This window comes from Hetaerina americana, unplaced genomic scaffold (assembly GCF_022747635.1).
Source record: "Hetaerina americana unplaced genomic scaffold, ioHetAmer1.1.p SCAF_9, whole genome shotgun sequence".
Taxonomy (NCBI): Eukaryota; Metazoa; Arthropoda; class Insecta; order Odonata; family Calopterygidae; genus Hetaerina; species Hetaerina americana.
In genome coordinates, this window is record NW_027287538.1 from 67,702,152 (window position 1) to 67,725,786 (window position 23,635).

General features: G+C 41.2%; 1 protein-coding gene across 2 annotated transcripts in view; it reads right to left on the bottom strand.

The window, feature by feature from the left end:
* LOC139698826 (uncharacterized) overlaps nucleotides 1–23,195 on the bottom strand; it is a 260,429-nt gene extending 237,234 nt beyond the window's left edge. For both annotated transcript variants that reach the window (XM_071597758.1, XM_071597759.1), the window contains exon 1: nucleotides 22,516–23,195. In XM_071597758.1, the coding sequence (XP_071453859.1) occupies nucleotides 22,516–22,944 (429 nt within the window). In that variant the 5' untranslated portion in view covers nucleotides 22,945–23,195. The remainder of the gene's footprint in view (nucleotides 1–22,515) is intronic.
* Nucleotides 23,196–23,635: the final 440 nt, after the last annotated feature.

Consider the following 23,635-nt stretch of genomic DNA (forward strand, 5'->3'; position numbering starts at 1 on the left):
CTGATGAGAACGCCATCCTCTACGGCATTTATCCATAAGGTGAGCTAGCCGTCAATATTTGATGGTCAGTCGTCCCCGTAGCCTTTCGTACCCACGAGTCCCAATTGTAAGGAAAATGACCTTGGATACGATATTCTACAAGGATATAGATTCGGAGTCAATGATTAAAATGCAAAACTCTCCAAGGATCCAATTATGTCCACACAGCATTAATCTCCCAAATAATTACCCATGTATGTTTTTGATTGGACTTCCTTTTCCAACATTATACATTTTAATAAGAAAAGAAACTGGGTCATAAATTCCGCTTTCTTCACTGAAAAGCTAACGATAACCCTTTCAGTGACGTCAAATTATTCACACGGCTTGAATCAAAAATGGAAATCTTAAAAACAACAAGCAATGTCTCGGTCAATCCCTGCATAAGCATTAAAAAAAAAAACTAATGGATACGCGAGGAAAAAAACCAAGGTGACCCGAGAACTCCATTCACTGGGGGAAACTAGTATGAATTGACCATGACATGTAGCTCGTTGGGAACTTTCTCCTTCACTTTCACCCTCGCAAAAGAGATTAGCGGGAGAAAACACTAATAAAGACAGCTCTCAAACAAAAGAAGAATAGAAAAATATGTGAACATCGCATGTGTTCATTAAATGGACAAAATGCTGGACGAAACGTGATTACAACTAGTGAACAAGTTTACAAACTATTCAAGAGTCTCGGCTTCGGAATGATGGAGCGCAAAATGAGCATTTCCCAGCATTGCTTACACAACGACTACGTATGTCATAAATGAATACGAACGTACAGTCTTTTCTCGAACGCAGTTGAATAAAGAAATGTCCCTGTATGACTTCCAAGTACACGAAAAGAAAAACTGTGTTAATGCAAACCGGAAATAAAAACATAGTTGCTCTATTTCAGTTGTTTATATTTCACATCTCCTAACCGGGAATAAACCAGCTTCTTTATACCATTCCAATATATTCACTGTAAATAAATATTAATGGCCATTATATTAGCGCTAAATTTTACGAATTTCCTTCAAATACCAAATGCCCTTCAGTTATATCGTTTTAAGCGGGGTTTTTACAGATAAAAATTAATCGTTATCATACAAAATGTTATGCCTGCATTTTTCAATCCCACTGCCATATGCAGGCTGAATATTTTCTATTCTTGGCATCATACTCACAAAGTGCATTACGTTTTACTACCTTGATCAAAAATTTCCCGGAATTTATTCAGAAAATTAAAAATACAAGTTTATTCATCTAAATCTATATTGTCCCCTTCAAAGTAATCCCCATCGACTGCAACACACTTATGCCAGCGCTTGATCCAATCCTCGAAACATTTTTTATATTCGGTTTTCGGTATGTCCATCAGTGCTTCCTGCGATTTTTCCATTACTTCCTCACGGCTGCTAAAACGCGTTCCCCGTAATGGTTTTTTAACTCGATTGAACAGAAAGAAGTCACAGGGAGCCAAATCAGGTGAATTCGGTGGCTGTTGGATGGTATTTTTTGCATTTTTCGTCAAAAAATTACGAATAATGATAGCACTGTGCGACGGTGCGTTATCATGGTGCAAAATCCACGAGTTTTCTGCCCACATTTCTGGTCTCTTTCGGCGAATTGCTTCACGCAAACGTCTCATAACGCCCAAATAATACTCTTTGTTTACTGTCTGGCCTTCTGGCAAAAATTCATGATGCACTACACCGTTGTAATCCATGAAAACCGTCAGCATTGCCTTCTTTTTTGACTGAAAACGACGTGGTTTTTTTGGTCTCGGCTCATTTGGTGAACGCCATTCACTTGCCTGATGTCTGGATTGCGTGTCGTACTCATAAACCCACGTCTCGTCTCCAGTAATGATCCTTTTGATGAATGTGGGATCGGATTCAGCCTCGCAAATCATGTCTTTTGCGACGTCAACACGGTCTCTTTTTTGCATGAAATTGAGGTCTTTTGGCACCAACTTTGCTGCTACACGACGGAAACCCAAATCATTAACCACAATGTCTTGGGCGGATCCACAGGCAATGTTCAAGTCCTCCGCTATTTCTCTGATGGTTAATTTGCGGTTATTGACCAACATTTCTTTTACTTTATCAATTTTTTCACCGACTTTCGATGTCGATGGTCTGCCACTGCGTTCATCATCTTCGATTGACTCACGACCACTTCTGAACCGCTCGTGCCACTGGTAAACGACCGTTTTTTTTAGAGAATCGTTGCCGAAACACTTTTCCAACATTTCCAACGTCCGTGCGCCACTAAATCCGTTTTTTACGCAAAATTTAATACAAGTTCGTTGTTGCAAATTTAAATCCATTTCTGCAATTGTAAAAAATCGCCAACACACACAGAGATAGATGTACTCTTGGCTACGTAACTTTTGCAAATGTCAAGTTATGACACTAAGATTTAAAGGGAATATCAACAACAGATGTACCAATTTAACAAAAAAAACAGAACTCAAATCGGAACGATGGGAGCGCCACACGGTGGTTATTCCGGGAACCTTTTGATCAAGGTAGTATATCACCACAAAATTAATTGTTCTAAATTTATTGTACACCGTCTGCTTTCAGTTGCAAAACAGGCATTTAAAAAATGCAAACAAATGCAAAAACATGCAAATAAAAAATTATGCGCAGATGAGGTATATTCTAGGATTAGACCTAGGTTACTAGGACCTATTATAGAATTTCTAAACCAAATTTAGGTATTTACCTCATGGGCTCTTGAAATATCGCCCTAATGTTCACATTTCATTCAGAAGGAAAGGGCTTGACTTGATAAATTGTGTGTTGGTATATTATATATATATATATAGTGCTCTCCTCAAGGTAATACTATTACTAGTATGACCATATAAAAAATACATACCGAATTTTTAGGTGTTAATTCTCCTTATTGGTCTTTGTTGACAAGTATTACACATAAGCTGATTGCATTTTGCCTACATTTCAACGATGATATGAATTAAATAGCTGTATTTACTTCATACGTCCACATATTAATTATAATCAACCTCAAAGTTAGTTTGGAGGGATCAGGGTTATAGCTCGGCCCCGTACTTCTTCAGCTTCACACTTCAAACTTCAAGGCGAAAGAAATGCAACACATCGCGTTAGTAGGGACAGTTCCTATTCTGTTCCAATACATTCGGCTTCCACGAAGTTCTATGGACGCGAAAATCGCACCTATTGAATTTTAAACGTGAATTCTCATGGTTGTCATCCGGAATTCAAATTCGGAGTCCTCCAATCAATAGTCGAACGCTCTATCAATTGGGTTATCACGCTTACGAGGTTCTATTGCTGTATGCCTATACTTATCATCGGTTAATAAAAACTAAAATCGATTAGCGCAGTTCAATTTCTGCAACTGCAACAATTCTGTCCCGAGTGGACCACTGCAGCATTTAAACATTTACTTCTGGATTAATGTATGAAGATAATTTAAATGAATGTGCTTTCATCGAAACCCGAACGCCACCGTGACTACCTCTATTACTATAGGGAACGTGGAACCCATTACCCATTACTTGAAAATGGTACTTCCGCCATATTATACACCTATCCTTAATGGCGTAAATAACTAAAGCTTTTATTTCTTTCCCTATTCTGTAATATATACAGGTTTATAAATATAAAAAATTAATATATATATATATATATATATATATATATATATATATATATATATATATATATATATATATATATATGCAAAGCTGAAGAGAAAAACAAAGGAATAGGATTCTTCAATGAAAGGAAGGATCGAAAACTAATTAATAATCGGACATATGGCTATTCCCTATACTTTGTTAGCATGGATAAAAAATTATACAAGTCTCTCATCATGACGGTTATCGCAAGTTGACGGTAATGAGCAAAATAAAGTAGAATTTAAACTAAATAAAATTCAAGCAATAGTTTCCTCATAATGTTAACCTATGCGTGATTATAAATAATGGCGAAGCGTATTCAAGTCATCCGGAATTTTTGGAAGGTATTAAAAGCGTAGGGCATATCGATAAACTTCAATCACTTGCGGTTGCCAATATGGTACGAGTATGAACTCCATGAAAGATCGTGAGGAATATTAATTAAAAATCATTAAACGCAACGAGAGCAATTCCGATTTTTTTCAATTCAAGGATTTGAGCGAAATCGATACCTTTGACGCTGAGCCAAAATGTCGGAAACGCTTGAACTTGAAAATAAACCATCACTCAATCGGTGCTCTCGATTGTCCATTCAAAATTAAGTAAGTAAATGGAGACGTATTTTTTTCCTTCCGAAATTGGAGGGAAATCTTGCGTCTCGAGTGGAAAGTGAAACGTCAAAACCTTCCTTTCGCTGACGACACACCTTTCACCAGTAACCGCACGGGTTGAAATCCGATTAGTCGAAGAGAGTCAATTATAATACCTCGAAAACCAATGAGACGGAGGCTAAATTTTCTCCTCGTGCGGCCTCTCCTTAGAAAGCATTCGTCCTCCGTCGAATCCTGGCGCGGGTCAAGGACACCTGAGAGCTGCGAATGATGAACGACCCAGCTCGGCTTAACGGCCTAATTAATTCGATAAGGGAAGCGCGAGGCTGGATTTATGGCGGAATGGCTTTTAATTAAAACAATCGAAGATGAGCGGCCGATGACAATCGATGTCCAATATCCTTTCCGATATTCCCCAGAGTCCTGGTTAAATTAATTTTCCCAATATCAGGGACAAAAAAAATAACGAATTCCCGTGGGTCAAGGACATCTACCAACACACCAAGCCACGTGATTGAGCATGGACCCGGCGTTCCAGATCTGAAAGTATTTATCGACAGAAGGAACAATTAATCTCGATAAATCGAAGGCGAATCTTTGCCGGGAAAAAAATTGATATGATGGCGGAGAATCGCCTCTGAATCCACAGAGGAACAATAATGTTCCTAGTTAATGGGGAATAAAGTTGACAATTGCTCGCTGTTCCGGTCCACAAGTTGAAAATTTTACCCACTGCAAAAATATATATATATATATATATATATATATATATATATATATATATATATATATATATATATATATATATATTCCTCATTGTAACCCACCTCATTCACGCACCAACCGCGGTGGGCAATCGATAACATCAATGGGGAACCCAGAACATACGACTAATCAACAATGAGAACAGTCTCCAGGGTGCCGACGCCACTGCGATCCTACGTCTTATCTCTTCACTATCGAGCTTGATAAAGCGAAAGGTTTCACGGGCATTAGCTGAGCCATCTCGCTAATTAAACAACATCTGCAACCATGAGGACTGTGAAATTCGTGTGTGAATGAGAACGGCCGCATTACTACAATCGCTGGCAGATGGCGTGAATAATAGTGTTAAGGTTCTAACCATTGCAAGAGCACATCAAACTGAAGACTCCAATCAGTAATTCCCTAAAGGATTCCTTTCACTTGGAAGCCGTACCTTTCGACATGGGTTCTTCAGATGTTACCGTGAACTTGCACGGGGGAGAATGATGCAGCAACGGTTGGGGGGGGGGATGCCACGGGTCCTCTCCACCGGCAACCGTCATCTTCGAACGAAAGGGTAGGTACAACGGGTCTCCTCCAGCAGTCCGAAAGTAAAGCCATCCCGTTAATCGAAAAATGCTCGCGTGTGCTGGGTGGACACCCTCCCAGCAGCAGAAACCCGAACAACCCCCCTCCCCCCCATTCTCCCCCCCACCACAAAAGCCTCCCTTCGAAATGGAATCGGGCAGAAGAGTGCGTCGGGTGCGCTCGAGTCGGGAGCACGGCGGGAGTGAAGTGGGGAGGCATTTGTTACGTTTTTATTATTTTGCGTCTCACTCCAACAAACCCCGAACGACGATCCCGTTTCGGAAAAACGTGCCTCTTCCGCCATTTCCCCAATCCCACCTCATCCGGCACCGATTTCACGCGGTGATACCACCCGGTGCACCGCCTCCAGACCGGCGGTCTCGAGGCGTCCCACCCCACCCCCCTCTTCCCCCCACCCCCGGCACACTGCATTCCCTCGCGCGTCGCATCAGATCACAGCCGCTGTGCATTATGTGCTGCGCTTTCACTTTTCGAGAAAAAAAGCACGGTTAAAATGAAATCCTAAAAATGAGACTCGTCACATCCACTGAAGATGTGGCTGGAGGTGACTAGATGATTTAATTTGGAATATATACCTGTACATATACATTGCTAGTTATTGGGATCTTTAAGAGGGCGGTCTCCCTACGAAATTGGATTTAAATCATCGAATTAGAGATATGTTTACAAAACCTATATAATCATAACCAAATTACAATTTTTTTCAGTCTGTGGTATTTGCACGTAACTACCATCAGTGGTACGTGAGGTATTGCTTGGTAGTAAGCCACGAGGAAGTTGGGGAAGATTTTAAAAACATAAATACAGCCTCATGTGAGAAAGAATACATTATGAAATGCAAAAATGTAACATCATTAGGCATTATTACATTGGTTTTACCATATGTATCTATTTATTTTCCTCACCACGATATTTCGTCGTAATATTAAGCATTTGTGTCACCTGAAATCATGAGACCATGGAAAGAGATACCCTGGGAAAAAATCTGGGAAACCCTCTGTCAGAAGAACTATAGGAACACCCAGAGAACGAAGATTAAACACCACACGAAGGCCCATTACAATTAATAACCGCCTGTTCTTGAACGCTGATCGTTTCCTCATTTTGCCATTTTTGAAATTGCACAAAAGAACACCCGCAGTGATTAAAAAGTAAAATGGTCGATTTAATTATTATAAAATCACTCTTGAATCAACAAGAAACTGATATTAATACCTATTATGGCTAATTATAAACAATAATTGATTAACGATGGAGTATGATTGTCGATCAAATGAATGAGGGTAAAAAAAATGGTTACATCCAGTCTATACTTAGTTATGTCTTAAATAAAATGGAAGTAGCTCCCAATTGAGGATGTTACGATGTAAAAACACTTTTACTATCCCATTATACAGAGTCAGCTTGATAACACGAAAAATGAACCTAAACATTAGGTTAGTTATCCATGCAAGAATATTCAAGGCTCAAAAAAGAATTCGTTTGTTCAAATTGATCTCTTATTCAATTCTTTTTTCAACTGCCATAAAAGTATTCATCACGCCGTCCAAATTGCGACCATATTTCAACTTGCCCTCCTTTCGGGAAACAATTAATATCAAAAAGAAAAAATTTATAGAGTTCCTAAGAATTTCCGCGTCTATGGTAATGGGAAGGTTCCACATTTCATTAAATTGTAATCTAAGACTCCAGAATAGATGCAATTTACGAATAGCTTTCAGGGATTCGCTCAAGACGATTCACTCGTCAGCGAAACACTAACCGGCGCTCCACGAATGAAACTTCCAAGTTCGCTGATAAATTTCTCTCCTCATTATAATTATCGAAGTTCCTCAGAAAGGCCTGCCTCCCTCGCTTTTTCACCTCGGGTTTTAATTACACCCGCTTGGTAGTCGTGCTGCTTTTATGCCAGGCAATTAGGAATTCTGAAAGAGGGCAGAGTCGAATTCCAGTCTCCAGCTGCCGATTGAAAGCAGAAGTAAATTTAGAGCTGGAGTTAGGTCATTTCCCAACCGCAAAATTTAACTCTCCACCTTAACAAAAACGAATGGGTCGTGAACACAGGGGAATCAGAAGTTTCTTTGGAAATAGCAAGGAAGAATCATCAGAAGGGGAATTGATGGAGTCAGAATTTGAGATGATCAAGCTTTAGTTACCCAGTACAGTCTATACATAAATACCCCGCGATCCGCCAAAACGATGGGTGGAAAAGGGGTGCAAGCACCGGGTATGAAAGGTAAGGGAGAGGAATGGTGAATAAAGGGTTAAAAAAATGGATGTGGATTGGCATGCTTTTGTTTGTTTTGCATGTGGTTTTATTCTTTTTTTAGGGGTAGTGTCCTAACACCCTCCGCCACGCGCCCATGCAGGGTATTGCGTAGGTGCAGATGAAAAGGGAAGGAAATATATAAGGAATAATATAACCAGAAATAAATAGATGAGGGATAAGAATCAATGTTTTCGCAGATGACAGAAATAGTGTGAGGTGAAATGAGAATTAAACAAATAAGTCAAGGCAATAAGGTTTTAAGGTAGACCGATTTAAATACTTAAGTTGGAGAGAATTTTACTAGATTAAATTTCAATTATATGGGAGTATTTAGAAAAAATAAGTAACTTTGGAAGGAAATTCATAGAAAAATAGACCACAGAATAGAGATTTTCCCTAGAAAATCTTCTCGCAAGGAAGATCTTATATAAGAGGAAGAAGGTGATGGCTAAACTTAAAAGGATATGCTCAGAAAAGATTAATGAAAACTCTCGTATGGAGCGTAGTTAAGTGTACCTCCAAAACTTCGCTTTTGGGTGAAAACGATTAGCGTAGATTGGATGCCTTTGAGATGCGAGTGTTGGGGAAAGGAATGGAAAATTAAAATGCAAAGGAAAGCAAAAGAAAAAGGCATGGCACGAGAAGGGAGAAGGTGGCTTGGAGAAAACCAAAGACGGTAGTTAAAGTGGCTGAAGGGCATATTGAAAAGCGATGGAATGTTCAAGTCTGAGGAAAGAGAGAGAGGAGGAGGGGAGACGGTTAGGGTAAAGTGGATGGAGGGAAAGACATGCAGGGAGGGATGCTGAGTGGTAGAAAGTACGCACAGCTATAAAATAGTTTCTTGTAGAGCAGAGCGTAAGAGTATTCATTTCATGTCGTGTCTGACGGGGCTTGGAAGATGGGCAGTGTTTAGGCACTGGATTCATCAAAAACGTACCTGACCGATATTCTACATCTGTGACCTTACGCGAAACTTGCAAGTCTCCACGAAGGTGTGTGGCGGGGGGTGTTCGGTCATTCGCCGTTTTAGCAATTTATGATTCATCTGCATCTAAAAAATACCTCTCAAGTCGCCACAAGGGCATGCGTAGAGATGTAGATCTAGATGTAAGATGCAAGTATGTATGTAAGATGTAGCTATGTAAGTAGGCCTTTAAGCTATAGATCTACATCTAGTTAAAACCCCGCAAGCCGTATCAAGGGCGTGTGGCGGGGGGTGTTAGGACACCACCTGTAAATAAAAAAGAAAAAAAACCGCATGCAAAAGCCACAAATTTATACTATCCACAAACAAAACAAGGTATACATTCATGCAAGAATACATACACCCCACACACATGCAAACAATCAAACCACCAACTAACATACACATGCACCTAATATTTTGCTGTTTAATTTTGTTCCGACTTGCCAATTCAATGTTTTTAATATCATCAAGGGCGTACGGCGGGGGTTAAGACACTACCCGTAAAATAGATTGCAATCACATTCAAAACAAATAAAAATATGCCAAAGCACACTTACACAGACGAATATATTATTACGGGGGTGATGTCTCACTCCGTCCGTTGCCAACAGCGGGGTGTCACATGTTCTGCCTGTGACCTGAGGGGCGGGGACCATGTATTGCATGACCACGAATTTATAGAGCTTCCTCTTTCTTACTACATGATCTGTCTTAGTATGGTGGAAGAGTGTCGTGTAATTGGTTGTCGTTCATTTTTATACCCTCCTTTTACACATTACAAAAAACTATTTCACTGGGGGAAATTATCACTTGTTCCGAACTCAGTTTTCCTCTAGCACGTTTATAAATTAGCACGTTACATGAGGTTTTAGTGATACTTTTTCCCTTCTCATCCCATATCCTTCCATATCCCCCGCCAATTCCACCAGGCGCAAAAATGTGATGCGATAGAAATGTACCAGATGTCTAACAGGTCACAAGGATAAGATAAGGCAACTCAACTACAGATAAATATAAATATTCGTTCTTTCCTCGGAAAATAAGGAATCATAACAGTAAAAATCGACGTCATAGTAAATATAATCAAATTAAAAGCGAGGACATTTTTTAAAAATTTATATATCCCTGTAAACCACCCCCAGGGTGTGGTGGTGAATACCTGACAGAATAATTTTACCCGTACATGACCCTACCGCGGTCGAACAAAGTTATTATGATCCCCTATCGTTCGTAGAAAAAAGTACATCTTGAATTTATATGTTCTACACTTATTCTCTGTAATTTTATCAGCATGATCTTTCGTACCGTAGTACGATGGTGGTAATAATACATTTTTAAAATCACTGCTAAAGAGACGCCCTTCCAATTTATGCAAGAGCTTCAATCTGTTATGTAACTTTCGCTCCGTGATTGATTCCCATCCTACCTACTCTAATATTTAGGATGCGCTACTAAGTTTATCATAAGAACGTTTTACAAATCTCTCTCCTCTACGCTGCATGCGACCCAATTCGGCAATTAATCCAACTTCGTGAGGAGCCTATATACTCGCAGCATATTCTAACTGAGACCTAAACAACGACAGATAACATTTCTCTTTGACCTTTTAATCACATTTACCAAGAACTCTTCTAATAAATCCTAATTTTTTGTTAGCTTATCCACATATTAAAATTTTAAAAAATTAAAAATTATTGAAAGATTAATAAACAATTTTTATATAACCCATTTCATTTAACAATTACTAAATTGATTAAAACAAATTAAACGCTGTTAAAGATATTCACGAAAGCAGAAGTGTCTTTCCCTAATAGTAGAAAAGAAAGTGTATGGCGTTCCATACCCTCGGTCAAAAAGAGTCCTTATTTGTGCATACGATACTACAGACCCTTTCCGAATCCGGAGAAACATCAAGTTTAGAACTAGAGAGAGAATTCGCAAGTTTGAATTCCCAATCACATAGTAGTGAAATTATAATCGGGGGGGATTACAAACTTCCATCCATGGGCTTGACAAACTATTGTTTCATAGCAGGAGGTAAAAACAAAGAGTCATGCGAGTCATTGCTTCGTGTTTTTACATCAAATTCATTAAACCAATTAGTACCGACACCCACCAGAGGAAACAATATACTTGATCTAGTAGCGACAAATTCATCCGAAGTCATCCTAAATGCAGCCAAAATTTAAGGACTTAGACACCACAGAATAGTGTTTGTTAAAATTAACTTACTAACGATTAAAAATCAGAAACCCAAAAGAAAAATTTACTTGCTTGACCGGGTCGATTACGAAGGATTAAGGCGTGATGTACAGTAGCCTTACGAAACATTTAAGGAAATTAGTAGAAACGGAGACACTGATAGTTTGAGCAGTGCTTTTCTCGACGTCACACTGGCTACAATAAAGAAACACATGCCTAGTAAATTTAAAAGTGACGGGAAGGAACCTATATTGTACAACGTATAAGAACTCTAAGTATTTAAACACCAAAGAGCATGGTATTAAAAAAATGAAGAGATCATAAAAGGACGAGTCTAACGATAAACAATATTAAATAATGAAAAACTATAAAACAGTCATATCGTTAGCAAGAAAAATATAACTAAGGATACGTCCTGGGGAAAACATATTCGTGAAATTTGCGGAATGGCTAATAAAACATTAGGATTCATAAAAAGAATACTTGGTAATTGTAATTAAAGGGTCTAGGAGCTCTGTTATTTCACGTTGGTTAGGTCCCACTTAGAGTATGTTGCAAGTGTATGGGATCCTCATGAAGTAGGCTTAATTTTGGAACTATGTAGACCAAGTGCAACGTAGAGCAGCTAGGTTTGTGAAAAGTTGTTATGAACAAGGTATCAATTTCACAACACTATTGAAAGAATTACAAGGATGGGAGCCACTAGTTGATCGTATGCTTAAATACAGGTTTAATTTACTGCGTAAATTTGAGGCAGGCTACTTATCTGAGGATGTTAAGGAAATACTACAGGCCCCCATGTACTATGGTAGATCATATCACCAACGTAAAATCAGGGAGATTTATTGTAGAACGAATAGATTTCAAATGTCGTTTTTTCCTCGAACCATTAAAGATCATAATAGACATGACAGCAATCGCGTAGAATAAAATTAGAATTGATATTGCATATATTTGTTGATATCTTGCGCGTTTCTTCCTGAATATTATTCTTTTTATTTGATAGACACATCTATTTAATAGTTCTACTATAGTGGGTATAGTTTTGTATGCATCTAGATGTAGATGTAGAAGTAGATGTATGTATGAGTTGATTTTGCATGTGATTGTGTTCCTTCTTACGGGTGGTGATCTAAAACCCCCCGCCACACGCCCTTAAGGCGGCTTGCGGGGTACTATGTACATGTAGATAAATATATACGTATGTGTGGGTGAGCATTAGCGTGCTTTTTGTTTGTTTTGCAATTGGTTGCATTATACTTTACGGGTGGTGTCCTCACACCCCCCGCCCTTCTGGAGGCTTGCGGGGGTATTGTGTAGGAGTAGATGTAGGTACGTACCATGCAGATGAATATTCCTTTGGTGGACGCTAATGCCTCCTGCTCTCCCACGACGACGTTCCGTCAACGCCAAGAGAGCAAGTCCCGCATTCCTCACGGGAGGGGCCTGATGACCTGCGGGGTCCCAAATGGAGAGCGCGGAGGCAGGGACACACCATTACCATTGTTAGGAGACCGGGGGAAAGGAAAGAATCCTTGTCGTTCCATGTGAATACAACCCATTGTCAACAGCCAACCACGCTCCTTCCACTCGTGGCATAAAGGGGCTAATGACCAAAGCCCCGCCCCGGGGAGGAAGGCGGGTTGCAGAAGGGGAAACGGGACGGGAGGAAACCGGTGCCATTCGGAATTCCTAGACAAGTAGGGGAGACCATATAACGCTTTAAATGTCCTGCCTATTTACCTTACAACGCATGCACAGAAATAATGAGATGGGTACTCAAGGTTGAGATCAATGTGGGGCAGAGCGCCTTCCATTGAGAGCTGGCAAAGACGGAGGAATGATGACTCTAGTTCGAAGTCAGAAAAAGGAGACTTCGAAATTTAAACCAATACGGCCGTTGAGCGCAATTTACTCTCACTTCGTTAGTTTCTGCGAGCGATTTTTGTGAATTGAACCCAGTGCGGCCTAGGCACGACACTTTCGACAGTTTCTGTTCTCCATGCTGGTATAATTGGTTGATGCTCATTTTTCATACCTCATATTTAATATGCAAGAGAACTTCTGTAGCCGGTACAATTAGCACTGGTTTAAAGTTTCCTGCGAACATGCATATATGTGTGTGCATGCGTATACATGTGCACCACCATGGTAGTCCAGTTCGAAGATTTTAAGTAAATGCTTCCTTTCCCTTCTACATCTACATGATACCCCGCGATCCACGAAAAAGGTGTGTGGCAGGGGGTGGAAGCGCCAGGTGGGATGGGCAAAGGATAAGGGAGAGGAAGGGAAAAGAGAAAGTAATTTCACTAAAAACCTCAAATAACGAGCATATATATTTTTAAAAAAACCATAAACACAATAATCAACCCGAAGGTCGGTTTGGTAGGTTATGGCAGAGTTCTCCCAGTACTAAGCCCGACGGCGCGTGAAACTCGCACATCAGGGTAGGGGGGCCAGTTCCTTTCCCTGCGCCAGTTATGGTTTCCCAGGAAGACCTGGTACCCGAAAAATCACATAGTTTGGGTGGAGCTGCAGGTGCCCAGGGACTTACCTAGGAATCGAACCCGGGGTCCAGGGGTAGAACGCTCAACCCCTGGACCACCGCGACCCACACACACACACAAATATATATATATATATATATATATATATATATATATATATATATATATATATATATATATATATATATATATATATATATAAGGTCCCGGGTTCGATTCCCGGGCAAGGCACTCGGGGCACCTGCAGCTCCATCCAAGGGGAAGTGATTTTTCGGGTACCAGGTCTTCCTGGGAAACCATAACCGGCACAGGGAAAGGAACTGTTCCCCCTACCCTGATGTGTGAATTTTTCACACGCCGTGTAGGGCTTAGTACTGGGTGATCTCTACCATCACCTACTAAATCGACCTTCGGGTTGATTACTGTGTTTATATATATATACACACACACAAATATATATATATATATATTTGTGTGTGTGTATATATATATAAACACAGTAATCAACCCGAAGGTCGATTTAGTAGGTGATGGTAGAGATCACCCAGTACTAAGCCCTACACGGCGTGTGAAAAATTCACACATCAGGGTAGGGGGAACAGTTCCTTTCCCTGTGCCGGTTATGGTTTCCCAGGAAGACCTGGTACCCGAAAAATCACTTCCCCTTGGATGGAGCTGCAGGTGCCCCGAGTGCCTTGCCCGGGAATCGAACCCGGGACCTTCTGGTCAGCAGTCCAACGCTCTACCCACTGGACTACCACGACCCATATATATATATATATATGTGTATATATATATATATATATATATATTTATAACCTGGCGGTAGACCTTTGCCCTCACCCCTTAAACACCTCCCTGTCCCTTATCCTTTCCACCTCGATCTAGCACCCCATTGCCATTTACGGTGGATCGCGGGGCATTTGTGTGGATATAAATGCATTGTTGCCGGTGGAGTAATTACTAATATTATAATATTCGTGATGTATATCAGCTATTGCAAGTCGGGTCGCCCCCTTTCCACGCGCCCTTCCGGTGGATCGTGGGTGCCATGTGTTTGAGGACGTAGTGGAGCACAAGTAGAACGGCCGGTGACCAAACACCCCTTGCCTCGCGTACTTGCGACAGATTGTGGGGTAGTGTATGTAAATGTAGATGAAATGCGATCCCTCAAGACTGGATACAGCCGCTGGCTGCCGGTCACGCCGTTTGCCAACGATTCCAGCCGGGTGCTGCTGCCTCTCGATGCATTTTTTTAAAGCGGTACCTAGGTAGTATTTTTCGAATAGTCATAGAGACTAACCACCGCTACACTTCAAAGTCTCACCTAACACCACATAAAGTAACATCTTACACAACAATAAACCTTTCCACCACACTCCCTTGCGGGGTTTTGTGTAGATATAAAAATCCTTCTTCAATTCCGCATATTTTCTAACTCCCTGCTGTATTCCGTCCAGCATTCTTTTCATCCCCCTAAATCGCCCACATAACAACTTACACAATTCCATTTCCCTGCCTTACATAAGGAATGTGCATCTACATAACAGATCAGGTAATAAGGTAACAAAGTAAATAGGTCAAGTGATAAAACGAAATCTAAGGCTCTTGTGGGCGAGAATCGTAATCCAAGATTATGCTGTTATATTAACATTGTTAGGGTCATTTCTCTTTCTCATTTTACACAGCAAGCCACGGCTAGGGCGTGTGGCAGAGGATGATTTAACACCAGGGGCGCAGCATAAAAAAATGGTTTTTCTCCTTAACAGTTAGATCCAATAAATTTGAAAAACAACTCAAATCCTGATAACTAAATGGTATATGCAGTAGGTATCTAAGTGTTGTATTTACATGCATTAGTTGTATTGTAATTAGTTGTATTTAAATGCATGCTCTTCCACTAACCTTATGCGTTTTGTTATAATAACCCATTCTTTCCGAATGACCTCATTCGTGTTCTGCTCATCTGTTTTTAAGTTTCCCTTTCAATCCCTCGTCCCTCTCCGCGGGGGGAAATTCCTGCTACCTGCAACGTTGGGTCGCATTCCTTGCCTTTTACAGACTCTTTGGGGGTGGAGTGTCTCGTGGTACATTTTCATGTGGTAGTGATGTTTCAATTTCTTGCTTGTTGTGTCCTGGCTTCCGTGTTGTAGGATGGCTTTCGTGCTGCATCACGGGGTGCAGTTTTTTAGTTGTTTTGCGGTATATGTGTTTGCATGAGTATTGGATGAAGGGATTTTTGCATGAGTGTGTGCGCTGCTGTGGGTGTAATTTTCCGTGTTGTTTTTTTGCATGTGGTATTTTTCCTTTTTACGGTTGGTGACCTAACACCCACCGCCACACGCCCTTGCGGCGGCTTGCGGGGTATTATGTAGATGTAGATGTGTTTACATACTTCTCTATGGTTAAGAGACAAGCTCCTGGTAACAAGAAGGGCAAAATTATAAGGTTAGATAATAGGCTACTTAAAATGAAAAGGAATGAGGATTAGTGCTTAACCTTACACTTAAGCGGTGACTTAACACCCCACACCCCCGCCACACGCCATACAAAGATGTAGAAAATAGAAAAATACTTTTTCCCACAAGCGTGATCGCTTAATTAGCGCTTGGTGCTGGGAGGGAGGGGCTCCCAATTACTTTTGAAAGCTGCGCAGTATTCCTGTGCAAATCAATCCATAAACCCATGCAACTATACTGGGAGGAGCAGACACAAGGACAACGCGACAGGAGAAATTCTGAGGAGGCACACGAATATTGATCCTAAAACGCACGTCAGGGGCGTCTGCGGAGCTTCGTCAAAGGAATACAGGGATCTATGCGAATGAAAAAGCTAAGGAGAGAGCTCATTTCACATTGATTACACGCGCAAATTTGGGAACATGAACAGAAGGACCAAATTTCGAGATTAGTAACTTATTTCGCAATTAAGTAGAATAGGAAGGAATGGAAGGAATGTTTAGTGTTTTGTTAGAACACATTATTAAAAAATATTGTCGTATAGCCGGGGTTCAGAGTCACATAAAACTATAAAAACAAATATTTTTTTAAACAATAAAAGTTAAAAGTAATGATGGAACAAATATAAAACAAAAAGAACAAATCACAATAGTACACTAATAATCATTACCCTGCATTACATTGGAAGGCGGAGGCCTCAGTAAGAAGGGAAACTGATCGAATAACAGACGGATCTAAAGGATCCTTTTCCTCAAGCGCAATTCGTGACCGCAGCAGTAAGGGAAATTAATTTCATTTAAAACTCTCCGTAAATTAAATCTTAATAAATGCCAATAACCACCAATGGCCATTATTTATACTGGCAGGTGACCTGACACCCCCTGCCTCACGCCCTCGTGGTGGTACTAAGAAAGTTAGGATTAGATGTTTAGCCTCTAGCGGTATGTTTCCACAACCCTGCGACGAACATGTCAATACAAATCCTACACAGGGTAAAACATTTTCTCTAAATAAGCCTCAGACCATTATTTTTACTGTCGTGGCCTTTTCTCCGAGGATTCACTCGATGTCACGTATTTCCCTACGTTATGATCAAAAATTACGATGTAACCTGTCCAAAATTATAACACTTAAATGTCTTCCTAATCAACGATTACTCGAGTTTGGAAATTACCACTTTCCAAATAGGCAATTTATAGCACATCATTGTGTAAGTTGATTGTTTGAGTTGATTGTGCTCATCGTCGAGTGTGGCTGGACCTAAGCCACCTGCATTTACGTCATATTCTCTTTCTACGTCTAAGCTTGCTGGCCTAAGTTCTTTACCATACAGCCCATCAATATATTCCTTCCATCTCTCTTGGATCATTTCTGGTTTGACAAAATTTTTCCCCAACTTAAGAGCTGAATTTTGGAAACCAGCAAAAAAACAAGGACAGATCATAGTGTAATAATACTACACACCTGGCATCATTCTTTTGCAACAAATTCCATTCGTTATGCAGGTAGCAAAATACATACTTATGTATTCCACTAGCATTTAAAAGTCCGTATAATCATGATGCGCTCACAAAAAAATAAGGTCTTGACTAATTAACATCATTCGAGCATGCAGGAGCAGACTACGTTTTCGTAAAAAAATTGCAATTAATTATGCCTTTGAAAAAAGAGAACCAATTTTTTCCCCGCGGTCGGGACTCTCTAGACACCTAAACCTTCGTATTTGTGCGCGTACTTCGTCCCAAGCAAGAGCCTCTTAATATAAAATCGACATTTCAGAGGTGATTCATGTCCAATCAGTAGTCATCCATGGGAGGAGCGGAGAGACATTCGTGTCCAAGACTCATTCCCACATATGCTCACCGTGACAGGACATTAAAAACTCAGCCTTTTAAGGCACCATTCGCACAGACATCACTTGCCGCAGGATTCAACTCATTTAATTGCTTTTCGTGTGACTCGTTGCCCTCGATATAAACAGCTTCATCGTTAGCTGATACCAGACTATAAATGCCAATTAAAAACGCATACACAACGCCCTGATTAAAGAGTAACAATCAATAAAATATATTTACAAGGGCTAGCATTAAAAACTGAGCCCTGAATATGATGGCATTCGTTCTCAGAATTGTGTAATATGTCCCAGGGATAATTCAACATTGAAAACTTCTTTCGCTATTCCTTCCACTATTTGAAATTAATCTCATCATTATTATGTTCAACTATTTTATCATTGTATCTCCGATGAATCTCCATTGTAACTTTGGGATGACAACACCTTTCTACATCTTTATTTACGTGATATCCTATAAGTGACCCCTAAGGCCTGTGGCACGGGGTGACGCCACACCAGGCCCGTGCTATCCGCTTTGCAAAAGACTAAATAGTCATTACTGAACAATGTAGTAGTAGTTTTTAGGGGAGGCGACCGACAGCTAAGGTCATTTGCGCCATAGGGGATGGACAGGAAAGGATGAAGGGTGGAGAGAAACCCGGCGTCGGCATTAGCCTACTCTTTACGAAAGGCGCCAAGGGGTCCGCAGCTTAACGTCCCATCCGACGGACGCCGTACTCACTCAAAGTGCCCTCCACAAAGCACCTCAAGTAGGGATCGAGATACATCTGAAAAATATTCAACACCGCCGGGATTTGAACCCGCGCCCTCAGGGTCTGAACAATGTATACGATGAAAGACAAGATGAGTATACTCAATAAAAAAACCTGCTTTCAATTTAAAATAAATCACTCCGTCCATGTTGGGCAAAAATATAATTGTTAAATTACGGAGGGGCATTGTCTATGCTACAATTCGGATTACATCCAAAACGGTCTACTAACAATGCTCTCCTCAATTATATCCTCAGGAATTATTGTCGACTTCGATTACAAACATCATGGGATCCAAGAATACTGAGATAAGACTAAATTTTAACCTTTCCGCTCTAAAATCTATTAATCTGAATTCATAATCATTCACTAACTTCTCCGACAGTTTACATTTAGCAGCATTCCAACAGCGACCATAGTCCTTCGGGCCTCCACCAGGAGAGAAATAGGCCATCAAGTAGCAGAACATGGCGCGTAATCGCAGACGAACACACCTGCAGGTAGTGCATCATTTAAACCTGGTGGAAATGAGAAATTTCCTCCGCATTTCTCCTTCTGAACGAACGTGTTTGGGCGGCTGAGTAACGAACTCTGCGGGAGGGAAGGAGGGGGGGGAGAAAGGCAGGTCGGCGGGTGGAGGAAAAGAAATCACTTCCCTATGCCTCGCCACCTCTTGACGAGGAATATGCAAAAATCACAGGTACGCCTTTGAAGTAAAAAAAATAGAAAAAAAGATGGGAGAAAGGTTTCCGCCCGGGCAGGCAGGAAAAGGCGCGGCCACGAAAGAATCACGCTCCCAGACCGACAGCAGCCCGCCTCCGCCTTGCTCCCTCGCACACGCGAACCGACGCGACACTGCGACGGCAGCTACCGGGAGCACGAAGGGAGTACAACACACCCGATTTTTAGGCGTACGAGGGAAAGGCATTAGATAATTGAGGAGGAAACGTCCGCTTCGAAATAATATACTCATATGACATACAATATTAGTAGGGTTGAGTGATTTTAGACTCACGAAGATACTATCAACACTTACTATTTATATTTTCTGATTGCTCTACTCGGCAATACCATACACGACTTTATTTGCTTCAAAAGCGGTAATACTGTGTTACCATTGCAGGAGGTACATTATTTTAGAAATAAAACTAGTTCTTCAGAAGCTTTGCGGTATTTCAATGTAATGATTATTTTATCTCTGGGACATTTAATTTATTTCAATCATTGAAATTATTATTCTAGCTCTAATACCTGTGTTTTAATAACGGCGAGCTATGTTGAAAAATAAGCCGTGTGTCTGGAAAAGTAAAACGGGATTAAATACTTAGGATAGTACAGAATCTAATTTTTCAACAAAATTACTCGGTTCAAATATTTGACAAAAATATACCAGAGACAAAAGACTATCTGCTGTTGTCTGTTCTGTCCAACGATTCAGCCGCAATGGCTATTTGATTACATACGAAATTCCAACATTTTCAGAATTTAATATCTTCGCTAATTTATGGTTTCTAACATATTGTTTGATATTCGCAACGGGAAAGCATGACCAATAATACATATTTAGTTTACAGCAAGTAATCGGGCCGGAAATGGAGGTATCTCCTTGTATATACTGTAAATCATTCCAACTTTACGATAACACCGAGGGAATATTTTTAGCATACAATTTGTAGGCGAGATAATAACAGCAATAAAATTTTATTATTATTGTTTTCCCAAAACATTAGCGTGCCAAAATCGCTGTCATCGAAGTCGCATAATAAATAATTTTGCATCCCAGGTAATTTTGTGACAATTTTTCTGGCTAACTCTTATGCTACACTTTTTCTAAATGATTATTTTTAACTTTCTCTAAACTTTAGTAAACTAATGCGGCTAACTATAACTCCGAAAGAGTGCATTATTCACAAGAACTAATCCAATACTTATTCATAAATATTTATTTTTAATGGCACTATTTTCGTCGTATATACATATATCCCATATACACAAACACACGTATATATATACAAGCATACCCTATTGACGGGTAAATACTCGTAATTATTCTTCTCCCTCGGTCCTACAGACCGCTAAATGTGGATATCAAAAAATTGAAATACAGACACCACAACACAGTGAATGCAGCTCTTAATTTCCCCACCCCTCGAGGTGGAAAATATTATTTCTATCAAATCCTTAACGTACTTTTTGGTCGCCGGAGATGTTTCGTTCCATCAATGGACGAGTGAAAAGTCGGCAAGTCGGACCGTCCCATTCAAAATACCATTCCCTTCGCCAACGATCAGGAATCATGGCAGTCGTAATCGAATTCGATGACGGAATAATTAAATTAGTTAGGATAGGTAGGGTATCTCCATATCCTAGCTAATGAACTCTTCATCTCGCATGCATAGTATGGCAATTCAAAATTGAAAATTGTCTTGGATATGAGATCACATTTGCACATGTTAATCGCGTTTCAACGCAGGCAGTCTTTTCAGGAATCATCACAAACTAGTTTCATGAGACGTAATATACATTTTTTGGCTAGGCTTGGTGATGGGATGATCCCAGGAAGTCGAAAAAGAGGAAAACCTATCGATGGAATACGTTTTTGTGATACTAATGAAATCAACTACAATTAAACTGTGGTAGAAGGCTCCAAGGCAGCGTGCATTTAAAACGACGGAGGATTATGGAGGCACGTGGGGTAAATAGATGAATTGAGGCTAATGAATTAATGTTCTCAGTTTTTCCAAATGAAAGCTCTTGTGCATGAATGCACCCGTGAATCGCTTTCACGCCGCAACGCCAGTAAACGCCTTACAAATGTAGGCCGCTGTATTCAGTCTGCTGGTAAAGGTCCTCTGAAATCCCCGTGTTTCCTTACCCAGTCTCCTTGCCCCTATCCACCAAGCCTTAAGGCCACTTCAACTAGTGTTCGCAACATCCTACTCTCGACGATACAATGCCAAAAAAAAGAAGGAACACCTAAGTAACCAAGGTGTTTGTCGAAGGAAAACTCCTAGAAGAATTAATAAGCAAACGGTACAATGGGCTATTGATATTAACAGCACAAATAAGACCATGAGTCAATGGTATTTTAATCAAATGAATGGCCAAGTTCTGTCCTACATTCTTCCCACTCTAGGACTGATACCATTACGCTCTGATAATCGTTGTACAATCCTCCATATTTGGTTCGCGCATTCGTCTCTTTGTTTCCCTCGTGGGACCATTTCGGTATTTGAGATGCAAACAAATTATTTTTTTTAAAACATTCATTTGGGCATCTTATTAAGTTAAAATGCTGGCAAAATTCAAGTTATAGCCCCGAACGGAAGAAGATAAAAACACAGGCGACACTTCAAGACACGATTGTTTCATGAAGAAAATTATTTTGGGAAAAGTTACGGAATAGGATTAAAAACGAAGACCATGCGGGATGCATATACAATGATGCATGAGGGTGAAAATAATGAATTCAATGAAGGGAATATAGACGCGAAGAGGTCAGTAAATAGTCGCGTTGATTGGAGAGCCGTGCTACACCAATCTTAGCGGTGATGACCGGCGATGATGATGCACATATATCACAATGATAAAAAATATGTACTTAGCATTAATATCCGACAAATTCATAGTTATCCCATTACCCTATATACAGGTCACAGCGTGAGAATCACGCTCCTGCGAATCACTGTCCTGTACACTGGATGAAGAGACGTAACGGAATTTTTACGTGCATCTGGTATTTTAACCCATAAGATACTCGTCAGAGAAATGATCTCCGGAGAATATCAAAATGACAACTAATGTTCCAAAAAACAGAAGGAGTCCCCGAAGAGCTGCAAAATCAAAGCGTCTTTACCTGTTGGAGATAGGAAACTCCAGAAACAGGTGTCTCCGTGCGCAGGAATAAGCCGGGTTCCCCCTCCAGCCTCCTCCTCGCCCTCTCCACCCGCGCGAGGGTCGGTGAGTCCATCATGAGCCTCAGCGGGGGCAAGGAGGCCGGAGGCTGGACGACGCCAGGGTGCATATGGTGATGCATGTGGTGATGGTGGTGGTCCTGGGGCATGGTCGACGGCGGCGTCATTGAATGCGGCGCCACGGCGGAGGCCTGCTGCTGCAGATGTGGTGGCAGCGACGACTGCGGCTGTAGTGGCCGGTGGTGGCGGTTCGAACCCTGCTGCGGCTTCGGGTTGTGTCCATAGCTCGCGGGGGGGAGGGAGGCGGGCGGCGGGGACGGACAAGCGGAGCCGCCCGGGGAGTACACTGATCCGATACCGTCCACCAGCATCGCGAGCGCGTATCCAACCACGCCGTCGACACCAACAGCACAACAACAACACCACTGATCACGTCAAAGGAAGCAAAACGGTCGAACACTGTTTTCGCTGCTTCCTTTTTAATTATTTCCCTCTGCGTCGGAATAGTTGTTGATTTCTGAGGGGGAGGGGTGATGAGAAAGGGGGATGGAAAAGAGAGATAGAGGAGTTATAAAGAGGATATAAACAAAAGCAAGCGGGACGGGCCTTCCGGCACGACCGATCCCGAGCGTAACGGAGCGCGCACTGGCTCGCAGCGCGGGCTGCCGCCGGTAGGGGGCCGGGGGAGGGGAGATGAACGGAGGGGAAGGGAGGGGAGAAAGGCGATCGCGAGGTGGGGAGTGAACGTTATGGGGAGTGGGGGAGGAGAGGTTAGGGGAGGGAGGCGAGGGGGCTCGGGAGGTGAGGGGCCTCCAGTAAACTGAGAGAAACACTCTCGCAGCCAACAGCTGAGCACTTCCCGCGGAATTGCTCCCAGCTTCCCCCCAGGACGTATCAAAAACCCTAAGCGCCTCCAGATCGTCGTCCCTTCACCCTTCGAAATCTTCTTCGAAAAAAGGAACACAATGTTCACAATCCGTGTTGCTGCAACCAGCGTTTTCCAACGAATTGTAAAAAACAATAAACCCAATCCTCTTTTCCATTTAAAAAGCATATCAGCCT